Here is a 14,501-nt window from a genome sequence, read left to right as displayed (position 1 = left end):
CTAGGGAGCAATTAATTGGGCTAAGTAAGCCCTGGAAGTGGGAACGGAACCTAATTCAATGTGGATGACAATGATAATCTTAGCAAAGGAGAAGAAAATTGCTTGATTATGCAACAATAATTAAACCTGAGTGGTCAACATGAAATATGCAAATCAGAAATAGTATATTATGATTTAAAATTTTTAAAAAGCTATATAAAATAGAGAAGCAATATTTTCCTGGGCAAGGCATAATTTTCTCTTAAGAGGAGAGTAAGATTTTTTCCCAAGGCATTTGATTGATTTTCCTAATGTTAAAATAATATTGGACACAATTATGCTCACCCTGAGTAGTAATTACAATTAAGTGTCCCGGTGTTAAATATATAATGCATAATATATGGTGGTTGAAAGGAGTTGTGTTAAACACAGTGAATGTTATAAACACAGTATGCTTTAAAAAAAACAAAACAAAACAAAAAACTTTGTAATGTGTTTTTACTACCTGGTAAAAATCCTACAATTCTAATATATTTTAGAGAACTATAATGGCAATAAAAGACCCGAGTCATTTTATATATGCCCAGGAATTGCCTGAATGAGAACACCATGACCTAAAAGGGGATGGCTGATTCCTGTATTTACCAAAATGCATAGAAAGATGTTTTCACGGTCTCCTCTATCACCTTTGTGAAGGCAGAAACATCTTTCTTCCTTTACCCAACATTTCACTGCTTTGTATATGAGCATTCTCATAAAATGGAGATTAAAGCATTACTCTGAAATAATGAGTTATAAGGTTTCCATGAAGATAAATTTTACCACCTTATAATCTCATAATTTACTTAGCCACATCTAGAAATACGACAGGTTTTAAAGGCTATTTATATGTTTGCATTTAGTATTCAAATACTCTGTTTACCAGATAACATTTTCATTTTCCATGGATCATAAAGATGCTACTTTGAAATGCTAGATCAACATTAGTTCTGGGAGGTAAAGGGTTGCTGTGTATTTGGCCTAGGTTTTACTTTCTCTATGAGAACTTCCTGGGGCACTTAGATTTTCGTCAGAGTTTGTAGATGAGTTCCTCAGTTTACACAAGAGCAACTTTCCTTAGGGGACAATAGTATCTTCTTTACAAACCACTGGAGACTCACCACCTTTATTCAACATTCCTACACACCAACAGTAGCATAGATTTTTAAAACAAATTACATAAAAAATTAAAATATATAGGAAAATGAGTTTCAACACAAAAAGCTTAAAGGGCTCTTTAAAATGCTGCTAAGTTTTGACTATGAGTATTTAAATTGCCCGAGAGGGTATCAGGGTATGTACATAATGTTGGCTTGGTTAATTCCAAATCAGAAGTAAAAAGAAAGATTATAAGAAATTAAAATGTCACTTTTTCAACCAACACACACATCATTTTTTACTATCCAGAATATTGCTCCACCAGCAAACAATGCTCCTGTAAAATTTAAAATCTATGAGTGGTAGTACTGTTCTTTATTTCCTCTCATATTTCAGTTTCTTCCAAAAAGCATGGATGAGCCTGGTTGCACAAACATCAAATTTGCTTATTCATGAACCTATCCTGTAATAAACAATTTCCACAATCCAAGCAAAGCATCAATCCCTTTAGGAAAATATGTGCCATAAATACTGATTTCTGTGTTTCATCTCACAATAAAATTATAAAACTGCACAAAAATCAATTCTGAAGTCCTCTACTTTTAATAACAGTTATTTCATTTTACTTTAATTGTTCAGGGCTGAGGACTGGCCCTATGGCCTTTCACATGCTAGGGACCTTTCCTACTGAGCTAGCCTCAGCTTTCCTTTCAGTTCTCATGGTGAGACAGGATCACAGCAAACTACCTTGGCTGATCTTGAACAAACTGAAGCCCAGGAAGGCCCCGAGTTTACAATCTTCCTGCCTCTGACACCTGAGTTGCTGGGATTACATGTTTGTTGTACCACCAGGCTTGACTGGACACTTTCATATATGACTTCAATATATCCTTTAAAATATTATAATGCTAAATTTAATCTTACAGGACAGTTGAAGTAAAATTAGTTGTCTTTTCATAATGTTATGAAACAGTAATGTGGAAAATGATATGTTGAAAGTTTTTTACTGATTACAACTAGGCAAGGATATCTACAATAAATGCTGTATTTCCACATTGCCCAAACATTTACACTGAAAAATAACTTTCTTTTTCATGAAGCCAATGAAGCAAGTTACAAGAACGTCCTTCCACTAAAGTCTACAAAATGTTCCATAAAGAGAACCTGTGATGTTTTCTTGGATTGTAGATCAAATGATAGTTCAACTTAACTTGAAATAGGAGCCTGCTATCATAAACGTACCTTGTCCTTGGGTTACTCCATAAAATTCAGCTGCTATCCTGGCGGCCTCCTTTCTGTTGCCTTTCACGATGTAGAAATGACTAAGGATGGCAAGGCTGATTTTCACAAAAAGTTTAAAACAGAAAAGGGATAGTATCGTAAAATAGACATTGGATAGCTGTTGAGCAAACGGCCGGCTTTCTTCTAACACCGACATTGTTGCAGAGGAATCTGCCACGGTGCTAAGTGCCAGCCGAGTCTCAACTGTGCCTGGCTCTGTTCCTAGGTGCTCTTGAACAGCTGGTCCTCAGGAAAGAAAATATCAACTGGTAACGATGTCTACAGCTCAAATTATTTATACTGTCCATAAAAGTTCTTCACCAGCTCCTATTGGTCTGACAATATTCCATGGAAGCAACCAAATCACGTTTCGCAAGCCTCCTGACTTTCCATTCTCCATATAAAATGATACACCCACTTTCTGTCTGGGTTTCAGGAGTCAAGTATTGAAATAAATAATGCCGATGGTTTCCTTTTTTGGTATCTAATTATCAAGAACAACTGGAGGGCAGTGAGGTGTCTCATAAAGGCTCCTGGCACCAAGCCTGGAGAACTGAGTTCCAGCACTCGAACCCACTTCTGTTTGTTCTCTGAATTCCACACATGTGGTAAGAGTGCGCATGCATGCATGCTCGCGTGCTCGCACGAACCCACATATACTAAATAAATAAATGTAATTTAAAGAAGAAAATGAAAAGTTTTGTGTATTGTATATGCATGGTTCATGTAAAAAAATATACAGAATACTGAAGAGAAGTTAACTGTTGTAGCTCAAGGGTTTAAATCCGTTGCTCATGAACACACACACACACACACACACACACACACACACACACACACACACACACACACACATATATATACTGTCTGAACATCTATTAATAGACTTAACCTGTCAGTGTAACACTTTAAAACACCTATCAGCTGTTTCTGATATGCTGAGGAGATCAAGAAGAACTAACATGACTTGTGCAGCATGGTTTAGAGGAGAAATGCAAGAACTCAGATAGATAAAAGACAAAGCATCATGGCTGAATGCACAAGAAGAGCCGAATTCTGACCGAAAATGAGAGGGCATCCTGGGGGAAGGGGATGGTACACACACACACACACAAAAAAAAAAAAATTGCTAAACAATCGTGTTTTGCAAAACCTGCAAAACCGAACAAACTAAATCATAGGTCAGTTATGATCAACCTACAATGTACTTTCTAGACCTACAATCTAGGATAACTATGATCCATTGGGGAATGAAATATGATATATGGGCATCTTATGCATATAGGGGTAGTCTTATGTATTCTCACATATAAATGACAGTTTAAAAGTGAAATAGAATCAATTACTTGGAAAAATGATGTACATAGTTTTGTTTCATAAATCCTATTTCCTTTTATTTTCTTTTGGAAATATTTCCTTTCTAACAGTTGAGCATTTAAGTGAAAAAAATGCACTAATATAAAATATTCCAATATATGTTTATATCACCAGACTTAGGGTCTGCTCATTTCAGGTTTCAAAGTAACAAGACATACACAACAGTAGCCCTGGCTGAAGAAAAGATTATATCTGTGAGGTGGCACACTGATAAGTGTGACTTGTCATTTTCATGCTGTGTATCTTATCTAAATAGTCTGCCTTTCACCAAATATTTCTAAGACAATGCAGACATGGAGGGTGAATACATGAGCCCTTTGGGACATGGTGCAAACTGCTATTGAAGCCATAGTGACCACATGGTCTTCTCTGCCACTGATGTGGAAACTGTGTCAAGCAAGTGAACTCACTGAAATTGTGTTCTGGTGAGTCTTCTGTCTGTCATGGTGGTGTCTGAGCACACACTGGAGATGAGCCTGTGGACAGCTGGACCATCACAATGCTCTGAGTCACGGCATGACTTCCACTCCAGTGCTTTGGAATCAGAAATAAACCTCCCTTAGTCACATCTAAGTGCCTGTCTAAGGCACTTACCAGTAAATGCTATTATAAATAATTCCCTACACAGCAGCTACTCAGCAGCCTAGATTCTTTGGGGCTAAGAAACACTTCCATTCACTAAAGCTGTCGTCATCAGCTCAACAGGCCTAAATCCCTCCTGCTTTACTAGGAGAAAACTACCACACAATATGTAGGGTTTTATTTCCAGATATGAAATTTAGTTTTTTTAAATATATATTCCTTCATTCTCACATCTTTGTTTTATGAAGATAACACTCACCCATAATAAAATGTGTCACCTGATAGTTTCTTAATTTGAAGGCCTAATAAAATAGCACAATAAATGGACTCAGAAATACAAGTCAGATGCCAATCTCAACATAAAAGACTCCAAAATAACATCTTAAATGATTGGTAATATATCAGTTTTCTTGCCTTTAGAATTTTCTTTTTTTTTTTTCTGGGTCAAATAAAATTTTTGCTTTTTCTTCTTTTAATATATTCCTTGAGAATACATGAGTACTGTTTTATATGATTTCCACCTCACCTTCTCTCATGCAGTTAAGTCTAGAGAAGATAATGGTGGGGTACAGGAATTATAGAGTGAAAATCAGAAAAAATTGGGTGTGGACTCTATCTGGAGAACAGAAGGAGGGAACTACAGAAGGAGAGGGAGGGAGAATGGAAAAGTACAATAACAATGCTTGATAATGCCATAGGGAATCATATTACTTTAATTAAAAATATAGACACAGATATGTGTATTGTACATAGATACACATATATATTACTTTAAGTGAAATTAGTGATTGTGGTTATAACGTATGTTGTCCCCCCACAAGGGTAGCAGTCTAACAAAAACCCTAGATCAGGCATGGGAATCCCTAAAACGATATAGAATATTGTCATTTTCCCTGGTTGCCTTCACGACCTTAAAAGTAAGACCTGATTATTGAAGACATCATGTACTTTGGACACACAACTTGGGAGATTTGAATTGGAAGTGACTTGGAAGTCTCTTCCCTGAGGAATAGCTCCTAAAGTGTCCAAAGATGTTATGCAAGAGAAAAACTGTCAACAATTGTATCCAGCTCCAAAGTCTATGAACCACAACCATGACCAGCATGACAAAGAGCTCACAAGGGTACAAGAATGGTACTTAGGTCTTAGGAGTAAGCAGAAGCAGTCTAATTGGACTTAAGACCTTCTCAACTAGAAAGGATTCACACTCAGAATTGTTTGTTATCCTAGCTATCTCCCTGTGGCTCTGTCAGGAAAAGACACTTACTAAAAGCACTAAAGGCATGGGGTCACAATTCTTTATGAAGTTATAGGCATTATGATGTGATAAACAATAAACATATTCAAAGAAGAGCTATAGATGCCAGTATATCTGGTTTTGATTACTTATTCATTTCTGAATTTGCTAAATTCTTCTTTATTGAAAATATTTTTGTTTTCATATAATATATTCTCATTACAGGGTTTCCTCCCCCCAACTCCTTGGAGATCCTCCACACCTTTCTTTCCATTAATTATTGATGAAAGATACATTCTAGTTAAGATTAAAATTCACATAGTAATTATTACTTAATTTTTGGTGGGAAGAGTTTGGGTGAAAACTATTTTGTTTAATTGTGGAACTTGGAAATAAATGTTTGTGTTGGGTTTCTAGATCAATTACCAGCATAATGGACCCAAACAATAATCTGTTGTTGTTATGATAATCCACAAAAAATTTTTTGTCACAAGATTATTATAAATTTAGGTTGCATTCAGGCCCCAGGGGAAGGAAAGTCATTGGCTTTCTCTGAAACACAGAACAGAGTCTAAGCTTTGAGTTATACCAAACTCAAAAATTAAACTAGAATTTGCCTTGTGTTCAATGTTCTCATCTTTTATGTGTGGTCCTAGAAAGCATGACTAAAAGCAAGCATAATAAAAGTTTAAAATATATGATTTTTTTTACAAATGTATATTTAGAACATATTCTATGCTAAATACTTTTCTAGGTATTTTATATACTACAACATAATGGGTTTTTCTTTTCAATTTCTTGTTTGGTTTACAAGCCCAGAATTGTTCTAAAGGAACAATTTTATGACTCAAGAGAAGGACACTTGACCAAATAAGGCCAATAAAAGATGTCTTTGAGAATATTCCTGAGGACTTAATTTTTTTCTTTTATTCTTCAGGAGAAGCAAAGTTGCTAGGAGGTTTTCAACAGTAAAGAATGGTTTGTGTGTGGGTCATGCCAATAAGAAGGGGAACTTAGTCAATATTAAGACAGGAAGCATTAGACTATCTTCATTTGAGACTATGGGTATAGGCTTAACTGAAACATATCCAATAGTGATATGAATTTAATAGTATCATAAAACAGTAAAGCTCTACTTGTTAATTACATCAGGTTTGAATTCAGGGTTTTCCAACTCATTAAGAAAATGTCCTGATATATTTTCTGGAGTCTTTAAGAAGTTATGAAGTCATAGGAAGAAGTTTTTTGTTTGTTTTTTTAAATTCAAGTAATTTGCAAGCTATATATCTGGAAGTGAGGCATTAGGATTCCATTTCCATGGACCATTCTTCTAAAGTTATTGTTCACAAGTGAATACTGAAGCATTCATATTGTCTGCTCACCACACCTTGGGATCACAGCCATTCATAATGTCTAGGTCACCACTCTCCTCTACTTACCACACCTTGGGATCACAGCCATTCACATTGTCTAGGTCACCACTCTCCTCTGCTTACCACACTTGGGGATCACAGCCATTCACATTGTCTAGGTCACCACTGTCCTCTGCTTACCACACCTTGGGATCACAACATGCATTTGCGCCATGTGTGAACTATAAATAGCCTTTGGTTAAATACTTGTGTACTTCAGTGACTGAATCCAATGGGCTCCACTTATCCCTCCTGTGATTAAGAATTTGTTGTGTCACACTTTAGCTAATCACATATTTAAGAGGTTAGAGATAGGAAAACCTTTCTATATTCCATGTGTTGAAGATCAAAGAATGGGACTTTCATTCTTTGAAAGTCATCCTGCCGGAATGTTCCACTTGGGAATTTGACCAGAATTCTTAGACAGTTACATAAATTAATAATCATTATTTCTCCTGAAATAAAATATAACTTAACATAGGATGTGATCAATTGGCTACTAAGGTTGGTATATTTAGATGATTCCGGTTAGCATTCTATTGTAGTTTTCTTGACAACAGATACATTGCTTGGAGAGCTTTTAAGCTTATTTTTAGCATCAATTATAAATTTCAGGGAAAAAAATCATAGCTTAAACACATTGTCATTAAATTTATGGATCCAGTACTCGTTAGTAAGAATAGCACTAGTGTGTGTCACCTTTCCTTGGTGTTTTACGGTCAGCTTTGTATTCTTCACACTCTCATTCCTAATTCCAGGGTTATAGAAAATGAGTGAAACTGTGTTAGTGGAGGCTCAATGGGCCTTCCAGTGCTCCACCACCATCAACCTCTGACTAGTCTCCTATATTTTTCTTCCAATTACGTGTTGGCATCGGGCTGGAGGGAGAGCTTAGCCTTTAAAGGCTAAGCTCACAACTATACATGTTTCTGCTTCCTTTTCTCATGGAAACTGCCTCCGTGCTTGGCTCAGTCAAAATCCAATTGAGAATCCTTCTGAGAGCTCCCCCATCTGGCCTTAGTCTATATAAGCATTAAAGGTTGTAAAGAGATTTCAAACTTCTCTGCAATACAGTGAAGTCCACGACACTAGCATCAGATTGTTTTTGTAAATGTCAGTGGAAGGGGATATCAAAAGAGCACAGAGGATACTGGCAAGACAAAGGCACAGAGGCCTCACATATTTGTCACAGGAACTTGATAATGACTACAGAGACAATGAAAGGTCCCTCTCTAAACAGGTGAATGAGTGCTAGCCCAGAATTGACTGAGATTTCACAGCTATTTAAATTTCTTTGCTTTTGACCTGTAAGTCTCTTTTGTTTTATATTTACTCAAGTTTTGTATGGTCAGTCAGAACAGCCGATACTGAAGCATGTTTAATCAAGCTAGTTTTTCTTAATTAAGATGGCACAAGAGCATATTTGTGGGCTTTTTTTTTTTTTTTTTAAATCAAGTATGAACACTTTCAGACAGTCAGAAGTATCTCTGGGACCAGGGAACCCAGTCCAATGAGCTTAGACAGTTAACCAGTTTTCCTGTGCCTCCATTTCTTCCTTTGTGAGATATGAATACCTATATTGCTGAATTGTCAAGATAAAGTTAATATTTAAAAGGATCTGGGATAACATCTACCAAATGCAAAGTATTTTGCAATGATTAATGAAAGATATAAATTTTCAAACACCGACAAAAATATGGCCACTGTGGTTTGAGTGAGAATATATATATATATATGTATATATGTATATATGTATATATGTATATATATATATGTGTGTGTATGTGTGTATGTGTGTGTGTGTGTGTGAGAATGAATATATATATATATATATGAGTGAGAATATATATATATATATTTCATGCTTAGTTCCCAGTTGGTGTACTGTTTGAGAAAGATCTGAAGGGTTAGGAGATGCAACCTTGTTGGAAGTTTGATAACCTATAAAGGGAAGGGAATAGGTTCGAGGGGTTTCCTAGGCCTAAATCACAACAGAAAGCTGATACCAATGTAATTCAAGTTCTAGCCCAGCAAACAGACAGAAAGACTATCTCACCAAGGGGACTCCTGGCCATAAATGTGAGCATATAACTAAGTTCTAGTCACTAAATGGAGAAATTACATCCATTATGGTTCAGCTTCATGGCCTCAGCCTAGCCAAACCATCAGTAAGTCAGGTCCTACAGGCACTTAGCTGGTTATGAAAACAGACCACAGCTGTACATATATGACCTCCACAATCATCATAGTTTGGAACTGATTGCCTACATAAAAAATGAGAGTGTATACTTTCACTTATGAAATTCCATATGAATTTAAAAGTGGGTCATGTTTAGGACCACATACTTAGGCAGGTACTCCTTTTTGAGTTGATTGTTACCTTTGAGAGGCATGAAGTGTGACAAGGAGGGGCAGCTCTCTGTCCCTTGAACCTGTATGATCACATTATAGTAATCCATTAAAATGGATTTTATGAATTTTTGATTTGTTGTTCAATTTCATAATTACTTTAAAGATGGAAATAAGTTCATTAACATGTTAGCACACAAAGGAGTTGGAATCCAAAATCAAGTTTGTTTGTTGTTATTAATTATACAAGAAAAGCAAACAATCAAAATCCTCCAGCAAAAATAATTTTCCCAATTTCCTGTTCTGCTCAGCCTCCATGAGAGACACTCTCAGGGACTGATTATAGTTGAAATCTCATTGAAATTGTAATTCCAATGCACTCGAGGACTCACATCCATCTCAACACACATTTTCATTTGAATAACTATAGTATCTTTAGAGCACTGAGAATTCAGCTGCAGGAGCTGGATTGATGGCTCAATAGTTAAGAGTACCTGTTGCTCTTAAAGAGAACCAGGCTGGGTTCCAGGTTATACTTGATAGTTCCAGATCACTGTGATTCCAGTTTGTGGGGAATCTGAATTCTGTGGAGACTAGGCAACCACACATTGCACACACATTCATGCAGGCACACAGATATATACAGAAAATAAATCTTGTTTAAACATTAAAGTTCAGTTCCAATTCCTTAGTATTTTTCACTTCCATAAATGTCCAAAAACAATCTCGTCTTTGAGAGAATGGTGTTGTGATGCACATTTTATAACATACATGCTAAAGCAGTTGAGGCATTTTAGGCCTCAAGTCTTACTTGAAGCTCATTCCTTTCTATCCAACCAAGCATCATCCATCACTACTATTTCTCCTTTGAGCTTCCTGATTCTGTTGCAGCTTTGTGTGTGAACTCCACAAGCTGATAGAAACAGGAGTTGCGGGTATCAGGGTATCAGTTAATGAAGTAGCAACAAAGTAAGCCTCACAGAATCCCTCCAGTAAACTCATGAGCTGAGGTTGAGCTAGCAGCCTGGATGTGGCATTGATGATCACTTTGACACTTCTAAGACTCCTGGTTCTTGGAGTGTCTTTATGTTTGATTCTTTAGATAAGTCATAGAAACTCAAAGTTTTTGTTTGAGAGGACAGCCTCAACTTGTATTTGTACTTGTATTTGTATTAGTATCTCACTGAATGGACCAATGGGGGTGACTGTAAATATTGCAGGGGGGTTCATTAGATTGGCTTACCAGGATGTGGTCCAGATAGTTCAAAAATAGCTGTCTCCCACTGGAAAGGCTGAGAATCGTGAGTTGTTCAGTCCCAGAGGCAAGATATTTTAGCTGTCCCAATCCACCACTGGAGTCCTGGTGGATCCCTGGAGAGCCACTTATCTTCAGTCTCCTTGGACTTAAAAAGAAGTGGTTCTAAAGCCTATGAAGGGATGAAGTGGCAACAAAGAGATGAACTTTCAGGGAAAGTTAGGGCAAGCAGGCCAAAAGCAGTATTTGTTTTTCTTCTGCTGGGGGAGGGGGAGGTAGTCGCTCAGCAATTCCTCCCTCAGAGGAGAGGACTGAGGAAAGGTGAGCAAGCTGTCTGTCCTAGCCCCTGCCCACCACAGGGACAATCAGACGGACAAGGAACCTGGTCAGGGCAGGAACTCAGTTTAATGCATCAAGCAGGGACTTATATAGGGTTGTAGTAGGGAGTAGGGATCTTAGGATGGAGTAAGGTGACATGAAGAGAAAGGGCCAATAATATTCCACCAAGCTAGCCATTAGCTAGACAGGGGGCAGTCTTACAACAGACCTTGCTGAGTCACTCCCACTTGAAGGTTACAGGCCAAGGACAGGTCACCAAACTTTAGACAGGCTCAGGAGGTTCCACTAGGCCTCTAGCCCAGGCTTCTTTATGTCATGTCTTTTATTTTTCTTAACTGCCATAGAAGGTATCACCCAGATTTAGGTGGGGACATCCAGATTCAAATATCTGATGACAAAAGTCCCTCACAGGAATGGCCACAGGAATGGGTTTTAGTTGATTTAAGATTCAGAAAAGTTGACAACAAAGATTTGCTCTCACATACTTCAATGTAGAATTTAGGTCATTTTGATTTTAAGCTTAGAATCTTAGTAGTGTTTGGTAGTAGCATCAGCTATCAGCTGTAGTGCATTGTAAAAGTAACTTTATATCCTGTCTCCTAAGATCTATAGATAGGAAGACCTGTGCTTCTAATAGATGCTAACCAGTTTATGTCATAGTAACATCTGTTGCTATCTGTAGCTAAGAAAAATCATGTGGCAGTCATTCAGCAATAGCCCATGTTCCTTCAGAAGGATGTTGCCCAAGAGCTGTTTGTTGAGAACCCCTCACATAGACATTCTATCTTCATGAAGAGCAGCCACTAGCCCGTGGACACTCAGAGTGACCTTTATTTGCAAACAACAACTTCAACTAGGTAAGATCAATTTAAAACCACCGGAACCATGGTGAGGATCAGACACAAGCATAATTAAATTCTTCACAGACCATCAAGCAGAGTGGCAGTATGATTTTGGTGGATATATATCCTGTTTGTCTTTAGGAGTTCCTGTCATTAAAATAATAAAATGCTATCAAAATGCTAAAATATCATTTTAGGAATAAAGGATGTGGATTTTAGAGACAAAAGTACATTGCAAAGGAAGTGGCAAAATAATGGGGAAGTGGCCATTGCTGTTCTGTAGATTCAAACAGATCCTTCTGCTACTGAAGATTCCAGTAGCCAACTCTACTCCAAAAACTTACTTTTGACAAAGAAAATAAAAGGACTGAAATCAGTCAAATTGGTTTTAAAATCATATAAATACAGAAATCAACTCCAGAAACAAAATCAAGAATGAACTCTAGAGTCTGAGCTAGCAGAACTGCTCCTCCACATGTCCCATGCAAAGCTCCTTGTCTGGCTGGGTTTTCTTGGACTCTTCAATGATTTGTGTAAATTTAAAGTAACATTTTATTACTAGGATAAGTCACTTTGAGATTTTTGCACTCTGCAACCATTTCCCTTCTTGCTGCCCTTTGCATAAAGTGAATTAAGTGACAGAAAGGAACTGGGAGTCATGTATGGACATAGTTTAGCTTCTCTATTCTATATTTTGCTAGAGTTCATGCTTGATTTTGTTTCTGGAGTTGATCTGTGTATTCACATGAATTCAAAGCAGTTTGTTTAACTTCAGTTCTTCTATTTTCTTTGCCAAAAGAAGTTTTCTAAATAGAGTTCCCTACTGGAATCTTCAGTAACAGAAGTATCTGTTTGAATCTACACAATAGCAGTGTGGCATTTCCCATTATTTTGCCACATCCTTTGCAATGGATTGTCTTCTCTACAATCCTCATCCTTAAAGAAGTCATATTATATGGTGGTAGAAAAACCTGGTATGATGACTCTAAATGATACATAAATGAGAAATAACATGAAAATATTACATGATTCAGTGTTTCAGTAAGAGCCTTTACTCTTTAACAAGGGTGAGGGAATTGAAAATAGTTGTTGGTGTTGCCCCATTTAATAATATATAAGTCTAGTATAAATTTTGCTAAACTACACTTGAATTTACATATATATTACATTACACACACACACACACACATCAGTCTCAAAACATTTAAAATACATTCCTTTACTATTCTTTACAAACTGAACTTCACAGAACTGGTAAGGGACAAGTCCCCCAGAACTCAGGGGAAGTGGGGGGGGGGCAGCGAATGGAGAGAGAAGTAGGAGAAAACGAGGGGGAGGAAAGGAAAACATGTGCGCCCAGGATGATTGAGACTGGTTAGGAATAGAAGACAAGAAAGAGAGAGAGAGAGAGAACATAAAAGAGGGAGCCAATATTAGTTTGAAGATAAAATTGAACACAAAGAAAGGTCTAGAGAACTACAAGACTGCTGCCAACTAACAATTTGAGCTTCCATGGAAAGGCTATCATAAATGCCCTTCCTGGAGAGTGAGATCAACAACTAACTTATCCATGGAGCCCTCAACTAATGCATGTTGGAAACAGGAGCAAACACCCATACATAAACACTGAGTTGAAGTAGAACTCAGATGCAGATGGAGAGGACAAGTCTAGGCGGCAGAAACACATAGAGACAGCTTACCTTAACAAGGAGGAGCGAATGGGCCACCAGACTGATAGCTGGGAAGCCAGCATGGGACTGACTCAGGCCCCCCTGAATATGGGTCTCAGCCAGAAGGACTGAGCAGTCTAAGGGACCTCAGACAGTGGAACCAGGATGTATCCCTGGTGCACAAAAGGACTTTGTGAACACATCCCCCATGGAGGGATAACTGCCTTAATCTAGAGACAGGAGAGGAGCCCTAGTCCCTACTTCACATGACCTGTCAGACCTACATGACCCTAACTGGATGGCATTCCCCTACATATGGAATTGGGGTGGGGGGATGGAAGGGGAAGGTGGTTAGAGTGCATGTGAGAGGGCAAAGAGGGTAAAAGGGAGGGAAGGAGGGAGGGAGGAAGGGAGGAAGGGAGGCAGGGGGGGAGGGAGAGGGAACTGGGATCGAAATGTAAAATAATAAATTAAAAAAAAATGCTTTGACTCCAAAATTTAAGTTGAAGGACAAGTTACTGGGGAAAAACATTTCTATTTTTGTTTCCACAGAAAATGAAAAGATGTGGATTCCTTCCAGACTAATGTGGTTTGATCAAGCCAGACCGCCTGAAACAGAGTACCAGGTGATCCTACATTCAAAACAGCTGGACAAAGCAGCCTTACAGACTACAGCCAGGATTTCTGAATCTTCTTCGAATTCCCCATGACAGGGCCCCTTACCAGCAGGAAGTAGTTTGGAAAGAACGATGCCCAAATTCCCAAATATTGTCTATAAATGTTTGTTTTCATTTAAATGGACTTGGTTATATAAAATAAATTAAAAAAAAAAAAAAACAAACAAACTGAACCAAAGCATCTTGTGGGATGAAGGCTGGATAAGATTAAAATGCAGTTTAACTGTTATTATACAGAATCATCTAAAAAGTTGCTTTTGACTACTGAAACTATTAAATATTTTGGGCTTTTACACAGCAGTGCCAGCTACCAACAGTACTTCTCATTTTATGATCTCTACCAAACAGACAACGTAGTCAGCCT

At 37.6% G+C, this 14,501-nt stretch overlaps 1 protein-coding gene across 2 annotated transcripts in view; it reads right to left on the bottom strand.

Annotated features, from left to right (window-relative positions):
* Asb5 (ankyrin repeat and SOCS box containing 5) overlaps positions 1-9,433 on the bottom strand; it is a 47,110-nt gene extending 37,677 nt beyond the window's left edge. Inside the window, exons 1-3 of one of the 2 annotated variants that reach the window (XM_051182428.1) lie at positions 9,386-9,433; positions 4,185-4,308; positions 2,359-2,453 (exon numbers count right to left, since the gene is read on the bottom strand). In XM_051182428.1, coding sequence (XP_051038385.1) covers positions 2,359-2,453; positions 4,185-4,308; positions 9,386-9,398 — 232 coding nt within the window. In that variant the 5' untranslated portion in view covers positions 9,399-9,433. Of the gene's footprint in view, positions 1-2,358; positions 2,683-4,184; positions 4,309-9,385 lie in introns of those variants that run through there. The other variant, XM_051182430.1, reaches the window with a different exon arrangement.
* Positions 9,434-14,501: the final 5,068 nt, after the last annotated feature.

Source organism: Phodopus roborovskii, unplaced genomic scaffold (genome assembly GCF_943737965.1).
Source record: "Phodopus roborovskii unplaced genomic scaffold, PHOROB, whole genome shotgun sequence".
In the NCBI taxonomy this organism is placed as follows: Eukaryota; Metazoa; Chordata; class Mammalia; order Rodentia; family Cricetidae; genus Phodopus; species Phodopus roborovskii.
The sequence above is the reverse complement of the archived record's forward strand: the minus strand, read 5'-3'. Positions and strand labels throughout refer to the sequence as shown.